The sequence below is a fragment of the Chinchilla lanigera genome, unplaced genomic scaffold, assembly GCF_000276665.1.
Source record: "Chinchilla lanigera isolate Chin_1 unplaced genomic scaffold, ChiLan1.0 scaffold00005, whole genome shotgun sequence".
NCBI lineage: Eukaryota > Metazoa > Chordata > Mammalia > Rodentia > Chinchillidae > Chinchilla > Chinchilla lanigera.
The window spans coordinates 16,261,961-16,277,340 of NW_004955406.1; the positions used below are offsets into that span (position 1 = coordinate 16,261,961).

Consider the following 15,380-nt stretch of genomic DNA (forward strand, 5'->3'; position numbering starts at 1 on the left):
TACCCTGTCACCTCTGTAATGCCACATAAGACCACATAGTCCATTCCCAAGAATAAGGACACTGACATTTTTGAGAGCATTATTCGACCTATCACAGAAAATATCATGGCACTGCAGTTTGAGTCTGCTCAATCTATAGTTAGTTCCTCTATTTTAACCACAAGTTCTTGTAACACTTAAACACTTCTAAGGAAAATTCCACTTTACTTCTAGCAGTATTAATTCCTATAGGAATTAGCAAAAGAGAGTTAATATGTTGGGTGTAATAAATCTTGTTAGATTTTCCACATTTGAATTTCAAAGAATGAATGTATTTCTGGTTGATGACATCCTGGAGATGGTGATGTCTGGACTCTTATGTGACCTTCCGAAGGGAAACTTAATTATGTTGAGGAAATGGAAGGAAGGGAAGGAAGAAGGAGGGAGGGATTCTGGACTTTTTACTCGTGGCATGGAAAGGGTGATAATTCAGAGAGGGACCCAGGAGAAGAAATGGGAGAAAGAAGACGGTACTAGAAATGGAGTGCTAGAGAAGTGAATACCCTACAGTCACACAATCTGTGGGTATGAATAAACTATCAAATTCCATTAGCCACTGTATAACCCTCATCCTTTTACTGCATACACTATCCCACTTCTCTAATATTTCTGTGAGTCTGCAGAAGCATGTGCCTTAAGCACTCATGGCCATCACTTTGTGCGGTCTTACCTGAAAATGGTCACTACCTTGCCTGCAGGTGTGTAGCATCTCCTGTTGATGTTCTGCCTTCACAGTTTCTCTGGGGAGCAGCTGGTGTGCAACTGCAACCCAAGGCTTTAAACTGCTCAAGTGCTGGAGTGGGGCTGATATCTCTTCATATTGCCAGCAATGGAGACAGTGGCCCTTATTTCAATTAGCACTATATTTTTATTAGACTTAAAGTCAAGTTGCTTGTATACACTTGGATTCGTAAGTTTTCTTATGCAGACTTCTTTTAGTTTCTTCCTAAGTAGTTCAGAATCTAGTTTCTAAAATTTGGTAAATAGCAAAATTTCATTGTGTTCCTTAGCTTGACCTTGATTTTTCATCTTTCCAAAGACACAGGCACATACTTCCCCTGGGTTAACCCAAACCTCAATCTTCTGTATAAGTCTACTCACACAAAATATATCCATAGATTTTCCTGATGGAACACTATTTCAGATACATTGAAATTCACTGTGCCTGAATTTCTTTTGTGTTAATGTAATGTAGAACCACTCATCACACTGATCCATAGAGGGAAAAAAGAATCTAATGCTGGAGAAGAAATAGGACTGGATACATCTACATGTCTGAGAGTTCTCCAAACAATGATGATGCTTGATAATTTAAGAGTAGAAGAGTTCCCAGTGGTGAACAAGGAGAGTGAAAGAACGATGGGCTATACACAGGTCCACAGGGAATAACTTTTAAGGATTAGAAGCAGGGTGGAGGGTGGAAAAGAACCCATATCAGAACCTGAGAATTGGTGGCCTCAAAAGTAAGAAGAGAACCAGGAAAAAGCATGCATTTCAATGAAAGCAAATGAAATAGAGAGCCTCAAGAAGGAAGAAATAACTATTAATATAAAATGCATCAAAACATTCCAGTAAGAGAGTGACTAAATATTTTTGTGTGTGTTTGGGGTAAGAAAAATTAAAATATCATTGAAAAATTTAGTGAAAACAATATTGATAAAGTAATGCAGATGAAAACCACGTTATAATGTGATTATAGGGGTACATAAAAAGAAATAAATGGGTGATGAGGAAATTATTCTCTTAGGAAGTTTGAATTAGAACAGAAGAAGGAAAACGAGAGGATTTTTTCAGAAAACCTCATTCTCTGGGACCAGAGGAAAGAGAACAAACATAGGTGAGGAAGTTAAGTCAGTTGAAATGTGTGGGGTTGTGTGTATGGGGAGTAGTGGTGAACTTTTTAAAGAATGTCCATGATTTTATTATCAAGGAAGGAGGCATGATCATTAGGTAAAAGTCAAACGAATAACAAAGGTGACAGAGACAGAAGAACGTTGAAGATTTCAAATAATCCCCAGAAGGGAGACAATTATAAATAAGGACAAGTGAGAGACAAGTGGAACTAAAGATCTATGTGAGATTAGAAGTAAAAAAATAATCTGAGAAAGTGTGTGGTGAGAATGGCTGACAAAGTGGAAGGAGCTAAGGTCATCAGATGTAAAGACTGTGTTTTCAGTGGATGTTTCACATAGATATTGATATTTCCTAAGGGAGTGATGGGAACTGGGGTGAAGGGGAACACGAAGCCGGATGCTGAAGCTTGTGATGCATACAAGAAATGCAAAGAAGTAGAAGGCATTTGGTGACATAGTGCAGTGATATGTACCTATGAAAAAGGAACAAGTAACAGTGGGGAGAAAATTAAGACTTGGTTGTTGTAATGGTCAGTGGGGAAAATGGCTGTTGGTGCTTTTAAGAATGGCTGTTAAAGCACCAAGGTGAGGGTACAGTGCAAGTGTTGGGGGAGCAGGTGGAAGGTGATACTCACTGAGGAGAAACTGCAGTGGCAGAGCAGATAGGGGAAAGGTGTAGTGGAACCCTTTCTGCATATTTTGGGCAGAGAAACAGTTGGCAGTAATGACAGGGAAGTTTAGGTTTAACCAAACCATCACTCTAGCTTAGACACAAGTCATTTTGGTGAGGAGAACTGGCTGACAGGCCTTGAGGGCATCAGTTTTTATTCTCACACAGGCTGTCTTTGCTCTTTCAGAGTGCAGTTGGGCCCCTCCTGATGGTGGGTGGGGTGCTCTGAGAATGGATAGTGGAGTAGCACCATGGGCTCTGGTAGCAGGGTGTTCATTCATCCCTTATGCTTTGTGCTTGCTTTTCTTTTCTCATCACTGGGGATTGAACCCAGGGCCTTCAGGTTGAGTTACATCACCAGTCCTTTTCTATTTTTTTTTTTATTTGGAGACAGGGTTCTGTTAAGTTACCTAGGCTGCATTCAAATTTGCTATCCTCTTGCTTCTGTCTCCAAGAGTACTGGGATTATGGGGATGTGTCACCATGTCCACTTTCCATTGTGTTTTTCAGCACACCAATTGTTGATACTGGTTCATTTCCCTCCAGATACCTCAAGACCTTTTCCTTCTTTATGACTTCCTTCTTGGATTATTTGTATGAGTCTACAAAGGGGTTATTTAATTGACTAATAAACTGGAACACAGAGCATCACCCTTTTATGCAGTCACACACTAAGCAAGACTTGGGGCTTATGTGCACAATTAGACACTGTTCTGCGGCCAGGAGTCAGTGGTAGGAGACATGGCTGGAATCAGAGTGAGTCTGGAAGGGCAATGAAACACACCTGACACCGGACAATGGGCAATCCCAACCCAAGAGGTTACAGGCATAGAATGGGAGAGTCAGTGTGCTTTCTTCCAGGGGATATGTTAGAAGTAACAGGCTTGAGCCATGGGCCAAAACAATTTGATATGCCTCCCCACACCCCAGAAAGCCTGTTTCTGAGACCATTTTTATACAAACCAAGATACAACTTTATTTTGTCAGATCAGACACCAAAGAGAAGTGTAGGAAAGAAATATTTTTATCTAGAGTGTGCAGACTCTAAGAAAAAGTAGATTGTGGTAGGACTTACTCTGATCAACCTAGTTTATCCCTTTAAATACATAATTCTTGTCAGTTCGTCAGCCTTAGGCATTTTACTGTTTGTGAGTGTCATTTCACTTTCTCTTGAAGATTAAGTTCATTTATCTCTCAACTAGTGATTTGTGTAGCAAGATGCTAAGTTTGGAGTTTAAGATCTATGTCCATTTCTTCCCTACTATAAATATGAGCCAAGCTCTGGTCACATTAGTTGAGAAGCTGACATTTATCTTCTTTAGCCTTGATTAACTTTTGAAATGGTGTACATGTGTTAAATAGGTGAGCATTCTGCATGCAAAGCACATTCGCTGACTTTATATGATGTCTTTCACCCTCTAGTTTACAGAATAATCCAGGTAGTAGCGTTGGTTGCAACAAAATGAAGCTTTCTCCTACCAGTTCAATTAATGAAGATTTCCAACTGTCTCTCGTGTTTTAAAATTCATTCCCTCCCTTAGCCTTGCTGATTACTTTCTATATTTCTGTGGAGTGCAGGCATCTGAGCAGCCACACCCACCTTGCAACCAGTGTGACATAAACACGTTCATCTGGAAGGGTGATTTATGGCTGGGGAAAGAATTGGGCAAGGAGGCAAACAGAGATGAGTAGAACCTACTAGTGATCTTGGTGTGGAGGAAGAGGCCTCTTGGAAGGCACTCAACAGAAATGAACAGAAATGCTGGGCTGAGAAAGGACAGACAGACGGCAGCCAAAACTGGTAAACAGCAGACAGAGAAACCAGTAACCCACAGATAGAGCAGGGAGACCATGCCAGGAACAGCGGGATTTGGGAAAGTAAAGGAGGCTAAGAAAGACAAAAACTGTTCAGTTACCAACTTCCAAGTTAACTGGAACCCTGGAATAGGGACAGAGAATGGGTGTGAATTTTTTTTTCTCTGATTCCCTGAGCTCAATGTAGGCTCGGTTTCCTCTCCCCTCCTCTCCTCCTCCCATTTTCCCTTCTCTTCTTGCTCTTCCTCTTTCCTTCCCTCTCCCTCCCTCCTCCTGCTCATTCCTGTTGAAACCTCTCCACCTTGAAGATTCACTCCATGTCATCAGCAAAAATAATTATAATTATTTTTAATAAGAAAGGAGCAGAAGGAATATCCCTCTCCTCATATCTGACGTCACCTTATGGAGCTTGGATGATTTCTTATGCCTGAGAACTATTTTTCCAAGATATTATGTTAATAAAATGCTATTTTAAAAACCCTTTACTTCCAAGCATCTCTAGTTCTAAAGCAAGATCTTTTTGGTTTCTTTGCTTTTATTCCCCTTTTTGATTCTGTTCCAAAGAATACAAAAAGAGCTTTCTTCGGGATGCTTCTTTCTCTGGAGTCTTTTGCCAGCACACCCCACCCGTGGGGAAAGTAGATGGCCTCAACGTCACAGCTGGGAGGCAGTGCAAAAAGAGATCAGGTCATGCTGCCCCCGTAAGAGCTTGTGAACTGAGAGGCTTCAGTACCTGCACCTTGTCTAGGAGAAGGACAACCAGTAAGCAAAATCTGTAAAAGAAGTTTCCACCCCGTGTCAAGGGACTGTCTCTCTGGCTGAAGCTGTGATAAGAATGTTCCTCCATTTGTGTTGATGAGCCATGGCCACTGTGGGAAATAGCATATGGGTCTGAAAGCCCACTGAGCTCTGGTTTGGTTGTTCCTTCTTAAAATCACTGTTTGGCGAGGATGGAAAAGCTCTATTTGCTCGTGGTAAAGTTTTAAGTTTCACTGATACCAGGAAGCTGAAGGTTTTTGATGGTATATGCGCTTATAAAGACACCAAATGCACATTTCCTTCTTTATGGCTCATGGAGCTTGTGTTTTTAATAAATCTTTACTTCTATGCATAAATACAAGCACAATATTGCCTAGGGCTTTGTGTGCTGCCAATAAAGACACTTGGTAGGTATCCTAAAGTAGTAGGAGAGTTTGTATGGGTTAAGGACAGGGACTGGGAAGTGTGTATATAATTACTATTATATGCAATAACTTTATGATGTCTCATAATACCTATAACTCATTCTCATTTTTACCACTTTCATGGGCAACTACTATTGCCCTTTTAGCTAAAAAATATTGTTTGCCATAAACATATACTGATATAGTACTGATATAGTGATTTAAAGGAACTTCCTATCACCATAAGGATCAGGCACTGTGAGGTAAAGAACAAGAGGGTGAAAGTTAGAAGACCTCTAACCACAGCCTGGGAATAAATCTTAAGGCAAAACAATTAGTAGTATTAATAGTAATTTTGGATTTATCTTGAAGAAGTAAGGTGAGTGTAGGTGGGGAATTGAGAATGATGTCAAATATTACGTTCATTCAGATATTATAGTGTCTATAATACAGGATGCCACTTGGAGTAAAATACTAAAAATGTGTGCCAGTACTTATTTTTGGCCTCCCCGGGCCCCCAAAAGCCTATGTTGACTAGCACACCATTAGAATAAGCAGGTCTGCCTCTGCTGTCCTAAGCGCCCATCTGTAGGCGTGACATTTTCTCTTTTTGCATGCTCTCCAGGGCATACATGAGTGTGAAGGAGCTAAAGGAGGCCTTGCAGCTCAACGGCACCCATTTCCTCAATGTCTACTTTGCCACCTCAGTGCGAGAAAATCTTGCAGGTGCTGCCACCTGGCCTTGGGAGAAAGAAGCTGTCACTCATCTGGGTAAGTGAAATGAAGACTAAGCAGGGAAGAGAAAACAATGAGGTCTGAAGGGAGTTTATGAGAGTGAGGTGGGGTGGGGGGAAGAAAGACAAAAAATAAATGCATTTAGTGAATTAGCTTCTTAGAGTTGAAAATGGCTTTGGAGAAAGTCTATTGAAATGTTTCAATATACAAGCAGGGATAATATCTAATACAGCAAAATGCATACATACAGATTTTGAAAGATGTTTTAATCTAAACAAATAGGTATTAGAGCAATGGCAAACAGGATATTTTAGATTGAATCTGTAATCAAGATGCAAATAAACTAATGCCATGAAATAAGATTCATTTTAAATCTAAGAGAGCACCAGGGGGGATACTTTCAAGAAGGTAGCCAGTCAATGAAACCTGGTTTACAATAATTATTGTACCAGAAAAATCGTGGGCTTCTTGCATGGATTGGGTTTTCAAGTAAATCCTGGGAAGTGCAGGCAAGAGCAGCTCATCTCAGAAAAGAGTAGACACCTTAACAAGGAGTGCAATGCCTGAATACTTATAAAATATAATCCCTTAGGCAGTCTCTTTTTTCTTATAAAAGAAATTTTATTCATGATCCAATATGGGTCATTAAATCAGCTTAATATCCCTGTGATGAAAGAACAATTATGAAACAAAATGTGTATACATTTTCAGACTCTTTTATAGGATTCCACCAATATTTAATTTTTTAATGAATTACCACCATTAGAGGAATATTTCATGTTGGAAAGAGAATGATTATAGAGACTGGAAAACATTTTATAAATGATTTAAAAGAGGTCATACAAAGGTCATCTTCTTAGTAATCAAATATAAAACAGAAAGGAATAAATTAAAGGAAGATCACATAATGATTTATATACCACAGGCTATGTATGATAGAGTCATTGTGACCCAGAGTGTGGAACATATTAAATTGACAATCAAAGCAAATATGAGGTAGTATCCAAAGAATATCTAATAGTGTGGATCGGGAAAGGAGAAAGATGAATGGTAAATTAGCAATAGGTAAAATATGTTGTTCAAGGAAACAGAACATGAAAATTCATGAGATGAATCAGGTTGAGGTAAAGAAATATAATACATATGATATATTTTATAAAAATATGTATTATAAATAAATATATATCAGATATGAAAGATACAATAAAAATAAAATGTATAGGTCCAAAATGAAGCACATTGATCAAACTTTGCTAGCATGCACAGCTGGATTTTATGGGCTCTATAGTGTCTGAAATAGTTTTAGAGCACTGTAGTAGTTGTTTCATCACTAAGCTTTGTATTTTGGTTCTTAGTACGTGAGGAATCAAATTTATGATGTTATTGGTGATCTGAGACTATCAAGGAAAGATATTGTTTGAGCTGAGAGCTCATTTTCAGGTACTCCAAGTAAGACCTGGTATTTCTGAGAATCCAATATGAACCAAAGAATGGATTCAGATTGATTTGCAATTTTGTGAGTGAATAACTAGGGAAGGAGGGCTTGTCGGGTAGATGGAGCCATTTTGTTGAGCATGTCATAAAAACGACATGTAGGTTATAGGTGGTACTACATAACAAATAGTTTCAGAAAAAAATTTCAAAAGATTTTGATAAAGTTGTTAGGGAAGGTCTACAAGTTTCAGTTATATACTTCTGATCGGCAAAAGTTAAAAATCATTGGTTGGCAAACTGGATGGTTGGCAATCTGGATGGTTGGCAAGCTGGAGATCCTCCTATGTTTCCAATGAAAGCTAATATAAATCATTCTAGTCTTCATGGCGGCAGTGGGTGAATGGGCAATAGTCAAATAATCCATTTAATGGCAAGTTTAGATAAATAATCCTCATCACAAACAGTAGCAGTAGAGAAGAGGTACATAAAATACTGTAAGAAAGTATATCCTAAATTACCAAGGATAACTTTTTGGTGCAAGGATAACGTTTTGATATAAAATAATCTTGATAACAAATTCATTTAGCCATGGTTTGCATGTGCCTTACTTAGGTTTATCTTTGGGACCAAATCTACAACTTTAAACAGTAGTCTTCCTACCCAATGTGGAGACAAATATCACCCACTTGATAAGAATTTTTGGCTGAAGATTACTGAATGATTTCTAACTTTACTGGAGCTGGAACACTGGCGAGATTCATTCAACTAAAAACACAAGTAAATAAACTACTTAAAGTTAGCTATTTAAAGACATCAGACAAAGGCCAAGGCAACAAGGACCTGAAGGTCCAATCCTGAGAGAAGAGTCATACATTGGAGGGAATCCTACATATAGCTCAGTTTTTCCTTTCAGATAAATTGCCAGATTTTCAGTGATGAGAATAGAGAAGTGATGTAGCCTAGAGCTTGCTTCAGTCTCAGTATTGGGAAGACAGAAATCAGCATGCAGGCTCAAGATCCCAGAAACATGGAAAGCACAAAAGGGAAGTGGATTTTCTGTTGTGATTTTTCTTTTGCTACCCCTGGTATTTATTAAGCTGTACATTCTCGGACCCAGCCAATGGCCAAGAAAGTAAGTGGAAAGTAACCTTGGAGATCGGAGAACTAACCACTGATTTCAGGAGTCTCAGAACAAAGGAAAAAAACTGGATTTGAGACCATGTTAAGGAAGAGGGGTTCTAAGACACCCCACATGCAAGGGCAAAGAGAAATGGCCTAATTCATATGAAGTCAAAATCTCAGCCTGAGACATTCTGAGGAAGTTTACCGCTGTATCCTAAGTGCCTAACAGAAGACACCTACATATTTTCTGGAGGAATACAGTGTTATCAAGAGCATCTACAGTTTTCAAGCATGATGTCTAATAATCAATAAAAGACTACCAGTTACTCTAACAGATGGAGTCAAATAATGGTAAACAAAACTAAACCAACAGACAAATTATAGATTCTGATCCATAGACTATCCAGATAGTGAAGTTACTAGGCACTGGCTTTAAGATAATTACGAATAATATGTAAAAATAGATGAAAGATGGCTAGATAGTTTACAGAATTAGAATATATAATGAGTCTAGTGGAACACTGAGATATAAAAATAATACTAAAATTTAAATAAATAAATTACTGAATGAAATTATGAGCAGAAAAATTAGTGAGCCTGAAAATTTGTAGAAAACTTACAAACTGAAGTTCAGGAAAGTAATGAAAAAATATAGAAAAGATCTTTAGAAGTATATGAGGCCTAGTGGACACTCATAATGTAAATTGAAGTTCCAGAGAAAGAGAGAGAAAGTGAGGCAAAGGTGGTATTTATAGATAATGGCCAAGCACCTTGCTCACTGACAAAAAATTTCCAATCTCAGATGTACGTTGTTATAAAACTCCAAACAAGATCAGTTACCAGGAAATTGCCTCACTATGACAGTAAATATGCTGAAACCAAACACAAAGACAAAAATCTCAAAAGCAGGGGGTTGGGGATTTAGCTCAGCAGCACAGTGCCTGCCTGGCAAGCTCAAGGACGTGAGTTCGATTCCCGGTCCTGGAAAAACAAACAAACAAAAAGAACAAAAATAAAAACCTCAAAAGTAGCTGGAGCAAAAACTTTTCTTCCCTTAAAAAGTACCATAGTGTGCTAGACTTTACTGAGTTTTTAACAAGAACTATGTGAGTCATAAGACAACATACTGAAATCTTTTTTTTAAATGCTAAAGAAAATATTTGCTTTCTTAGAAGTCTATATTTGGAAAAATATTTTAAAAAGAAAAAAGTTAAAAGATATATTTAGGCTAATAAAAATTGAGATAATTTATCCCAATGCTGAAAGAAATACTAGAGAAAGTGCAAAAGGCAGGAGGAAAAAGTAACCCCAGATGGAAGAAGCAAAATCAGAAAAAGATTAATGACATTAGAAAAGATATAAATACTGAAAGTATAATAATAATGTTCTTTTGGCTTTAAAATATAAGTTCAAAAAGACAGTATCACAAAGAGAGAACAAAAGTACATTAAATTAAAGAATTTAAGGAGCCTTCTTTGCTTATATCCAGAAAAAGTTCCTGACTTTATTACTGACTGGACAGTAATAAATTAAAAATGCATTTTGTAACTCTATCTATTAAAAACTAACTGAATTATCTCTAACTAATTAAAAAGCAAGAAATAAAATAGAGAAAGCAACAAAGAACAAGAAATCAGGGAAAAATAACACAAGTAGAAACAAAATAAGATAGTCTCAGAAACCTAACCACGTTAGTAATTACATTAAATGTAAATGGACTAAACACATCAATTCAGATCCAAAAATTGTCAGATTGAAAACAAACTCCAGTTGTATGATATTTCTAAGAGACACATCTGAAATAGAGGAACACAGGTAATTGGAAGCAAATGAATTGGAAAATAAATACAAAGCAAATATTGATCCAAAGAAAGGCAGTGTAGCTTTCTAAATCAGATAAAGTCAACCTTAACATAGTATTATTAGAAGTAAATAGAACTATTTTTATTATAAAAAAGTAAATTCAATTAGAAAATATAATCACAATAAGTTTGGGTTAACCAATAACATGCCTTAAACAATACATAAAGTAATATTGATAAAGAATAAAATAGACAAATCTATCATAGTTTGTAGTTTTAAATTTTGTTCAGAAAATTATAGAATAAACAATGAAGAAAAAGATATTGTAAAAACATGACTAAAAAACTTGTCTCAATAAACAAATAAGACCAGGCTACTCACACAGAGCAAAAGATGCATCCTATTCAGGTGCCATGAAAAATTTCACAAAGGAGTTCTGGATCAAAATGTAAATTTTGTAGGATTGAAATTGCAAAACTTTGTCCTCTAATCTAACAGGAAATACTCTAGAAATCACTAATACTATGACAATTAAAATGGAGAAATTCCCACGTTTGAAAATTTAGCAATATATTTCTAATTATTTAATGGTTTAAGGAGCAAATTATAGTGGAAATAAAATATGTTAAAATTATTATAACAATATGGCCTACCAATACTTGTATGCATAAGAATCACATAGAGGGGAAGATCTGTAGTTTTGTATATTAGAAAAGAAGAAAGTCTACCAAATTTGGCTTCTCAAAAGGCAGCAAATAACAACTTGTTAAACTCAGAAAAGGACACCAGAAAAAAATAAAAACAAGAAAATAAACAGAAACCTTTCATTAGAAAAAAGTTAACAGAGCAAAAAATCTTTGGGGGATAGAAGGAGTCAACAACATCCCAGAAAAACTTACATATTAAGAAAAATGTATTACCATTATAAGAAATAAAACACCTAATATCTTTACCCAATCTACAGATGAAAACAGGGAATAGTTACTTTTAGCAAGTGGTAATGGAGCAATTGAACACACACAGGGTAAAGCAAATGAACTTGAACCTGAACCCCACAACTCATACAGAAATTAATTCAAAATAAAACATAGATTTAAATGTTTTTCTCTTTTTTAATTTTAAAGAGAATAAAAAAATAACAATATAGACAAAAGCAAAACAAAGCAAAAACAATAAAAATGATACAGGGTTTCAAAACAAAATGATAAGGATTAACAGTGGTTGTTATATTGCATATTGCTATCTTCAACAAAGTTGCTCAGATTACCGGATGTAAGAATGCAAGAGATTTAAATGTTTTAAAAAGAGAAAACCATAGACATTTTAGAAGAAAACATAGGAGACAATCTTTAGGACCAGAGCTAAACAAAGAGCATTTGTATAAAATATCAAAAATATAAAACTAAAAACTAAATAGCTGAATGTCATCAAAATATAAAATATTTCTAAGAAAGACTGTTAACATATATAAAAAACAAGAGTTGGAAGAAAAATTTGCAAAGTACATAGCTTCCAAGTGACTTGCATCTGCAGTACATAAAAAAGTCTCAAAACTGAACAGTTAAACAAATATTTTAGTTAGAAATGGGCAAAGACATGACAAACACTTTCCCAGAGAAGATACAGGGTAGGAAAACAAGCTTGTGGAAGTGTTCCCAATTATTAACTATTTGAGAAATGCAAATTAAAAACACCATGAGGTATCAGTACACTTTATATGAAGAACTAAGATAAAAGTAGTAACAATACTAAATGCTGACAAAGATGTAGAAAAGCAGTATCTCATAGACACTGCTGGTTGGGAAGTCATATGGCACAACCATTCTGAGTATTTTGAACATTTCTTATGAAACTAAATACAATTACTTTATATTCCAGTGATTGGACTCCTGGTCATTGACCCCGCAGGATTGACAATAAAGATCTACTCAAATGTTTATGTATCAATCTTCATAGCAGCGTTATGTAATAGCCCCAAACCGGAAATGATCAAAATGTCTTTTGCTACTGACTAGTTAATACATCCACAAATGGAATACTGCTCAGCAGCAAAAAAAAAAAAAAAAAAATTCAAAGTGTAAATACATGCAACAACTTGGACAAACCTCAAGAGCACTATACCTCGTGAATAAAAAGTCAATCTCAAAAGTCATATGCTGTATTATTCCATTCATTAAATATTCTCAAAATGACCAAATTTAGAGATAGAGAACAAGTTTGTTGTTGCCCACAGCTAGAGATGGGGCAGAGACGGGTGGAGGGAGAAGGACCTAAAGGTGTACATCTGACTTAAATGATAACAGAAAGGAGATCATAATGATGGAGAAGATCTGCATTTCCATTGTGGTAGTGTTTACCCAAATGTATACATGTGATAAAATTGCAAAGTAAAACTGGGTATGGTGGTACACATCTGCAATCCCAATACTCTGGGAGGCTGAAGTGGGAGGATTAGAAGTTTGGACCCAGCCTGGGCAACTTAGTGATTTAGCAGAAATATATGTCGAAATAAAAAAGAAAATAAGGTTTGGGGATGTAGTTCAGGGCAAAGACCCTGGGTTCAGCCATTACTTCAAAAGTAAAGCAAAAAAGTACTGCACAGCCTGGCATGGTGGCACTTGCCTGCAATCCCAGCACTGGGGAGGCTGTGGTAGGAGGATTTCCACAGCACAAGATCATCCTGGGCTACATTAATGAGTTAAAGGCGATTCTGAATTACAGAGTGAGACCCTGTTAAAAAAAAAAAGGGAAAAAATTGCAAAGAACTAAGACACACACATACATGAATACACATATGCACACATGCACGCACACATTCACTCATGCCCATAGGGCAAAATATCACTAAGGTCTGTGACCTCCATACATGAGCAAAGTACTTTATATACAGCAGTTCTTCTGTGAATGTTTGCAAACTGAAGGGATAGGTGAATATGTGGCCGAACATTTTACACTTATGGTCTCAAGAAATGCTTAAAGTATTTCAAGAATCTTTGTAGTGAATTGCAAAAGAAGGTGGGGATATTTATATTTTCTTCATAAACCTTTGAGGAATAATGGTGCCCTCCCAAACACAGCACAGTTTTTAGTTTTCCAGAAGCAGAAGTCTTGACTGAACAGCTAGTAGATCTGACTCAGGAAATTGCTTGTCTTCATATTTCTTCTTGTGCAATCATAACTGTGATTGGACAAAGAACTGTATTGACCCAAATCAGATTTACAGTAAGTAGTGCAAATACCTGGAATAGCGTGATAGAGGAAGACATTTAAGATTTTCTAAATAGAGCCTTTTAAAGACTCAGGATAGGCTCATCTACTGTGTCAACATGTAAAAACCTGCATTTCAAAGGTCAGTTGAGTGATTTACAGATAAGCAAATCAGCTCTAAAGTTGGAAAACTGAATCCAATTTCCAACTATCAGTGGCTTAAATCACTACGTGGAAACACTGAAGTAATGTGGTATCTTGTCATCTTGCTTTGCCATCAGCACAATTTTTGCCTTTTAGCAAGACTTTGTGCTAGGAGTGTTGTGTCAGTGCAAGGATCATCTGTTTTAAATATGTAATGAATGGATGGATCTTTGAGGTCTGCTGTTCAGTGGTTTAAACATCTTTAACCGCAGTAAACAGTACCTAATCTAAAAATAGATCTTCAAAGACTGAATATGTGAATTCGTGAGAAACCATGCTTCCCCTGCCACTAAGGCTAGACCCATGATCTTTCATTCATTCCCTCAAAGAACAACTAGCTGCTGAATCTGTTTTGTGGTGATACCAGGCTCAGCTTCTCCATTAGTGGTTTCTTAATAAAGAGATAGATATGTTTTCAGAGGTCCAACTCTTTGCAGTGGTAACAAAGGAGATTTCTTGTCAGCGAGAGAGGGCAAGAGAAAGTGATGGTAGGCAGTTTGGGAGAGGTAGGTAGCTGCCGGAGAAAGGTCTTTGAATGTCCTGGAGGACAGTGGACTGGGGGAGTAGCTGCCTGGAAGGTGATGTGGGTGTGGCAGCTATATTGAGAAAAGTGAAGCAGCAGAAGTATAGAGGTCAGGGGCAGGGGAAAGCCAAGGAAAGTAGCACAGAGGACAGATATCCTTCCCTTATTCAGAACTTGTGCAGAGCATCCCTGAGCATGAATCTCAATGTACCTCAACATCGAAGTTAGATATTGAGATCAAAGTGTTTCATCATTTGCAATACACAGTGTGGGTGAAGTCTTAGGTGGTAAGAAATGCTGGTTATATCAACCAGATTGTTTCCATGGAGCATAGGTTTAGAAACCAGTGTAGACTGGTAGAAGAATTCACAGGAGGTGAAAAGGGACATATGGATCTTTCAAGAGGTTTAGCTCTGAACTCACAAAGCCCTCACATGGAAAGGTGATAATTATAGAGTCTTAGATTGAAAGAGATTTGGGAATGCTTATGGTTCATTGGAGGATGCTGATGGAGGGGGAGGCTTGCTAGCAGGCCCTCCCACATTTGCAGATCATGAAGATAATAAGTGGAGTTCATGAACTCTGATGTAAGTAGTTGTTAAATGGTTGTACTAGAGAAATGCCAATCTTGTGCACTCTCCACTAGTCTCTCTATTATGCCAGAGTGGAGTGATCATTCATGGAAATAATCAATAAATAAGGGATTGAAACTAGAGTGCAGCATGTGGATATGAGGAACTGCAGAACTGTTCACAAAGCAGACTTGTGACACGACCAAAGTGAGGACTGTACCCACTGCCTGATCGTGTAAA

General features: G+C 37.1%; 1 protein-coding gene across 2 annotated transcripts in view; it reads left to right on the top strand.

Annotated features, from left to right (window-relative positions):
* The window catches only part of Pappa2 (pappalysin 2), a 262,402-nt gene that overhangs the window by 94,197 nt on the left and 152,825 nt on the right, over positions 1 to 15,380 (top strand). For both annotated transcript variants that reach the window (XM_013520972.1, XM_005374904.2), the window contains exon 4: positions 6,166 to 6,311. In XM_013520972.1, the coding sequence (XP_013376426.1) occupies positions 6,166 to 6,311 (146 nt within the window). The remainder of the gene's footprint in view (positions 1 to 6,165; positions 6,312 to 15,380) is intronic.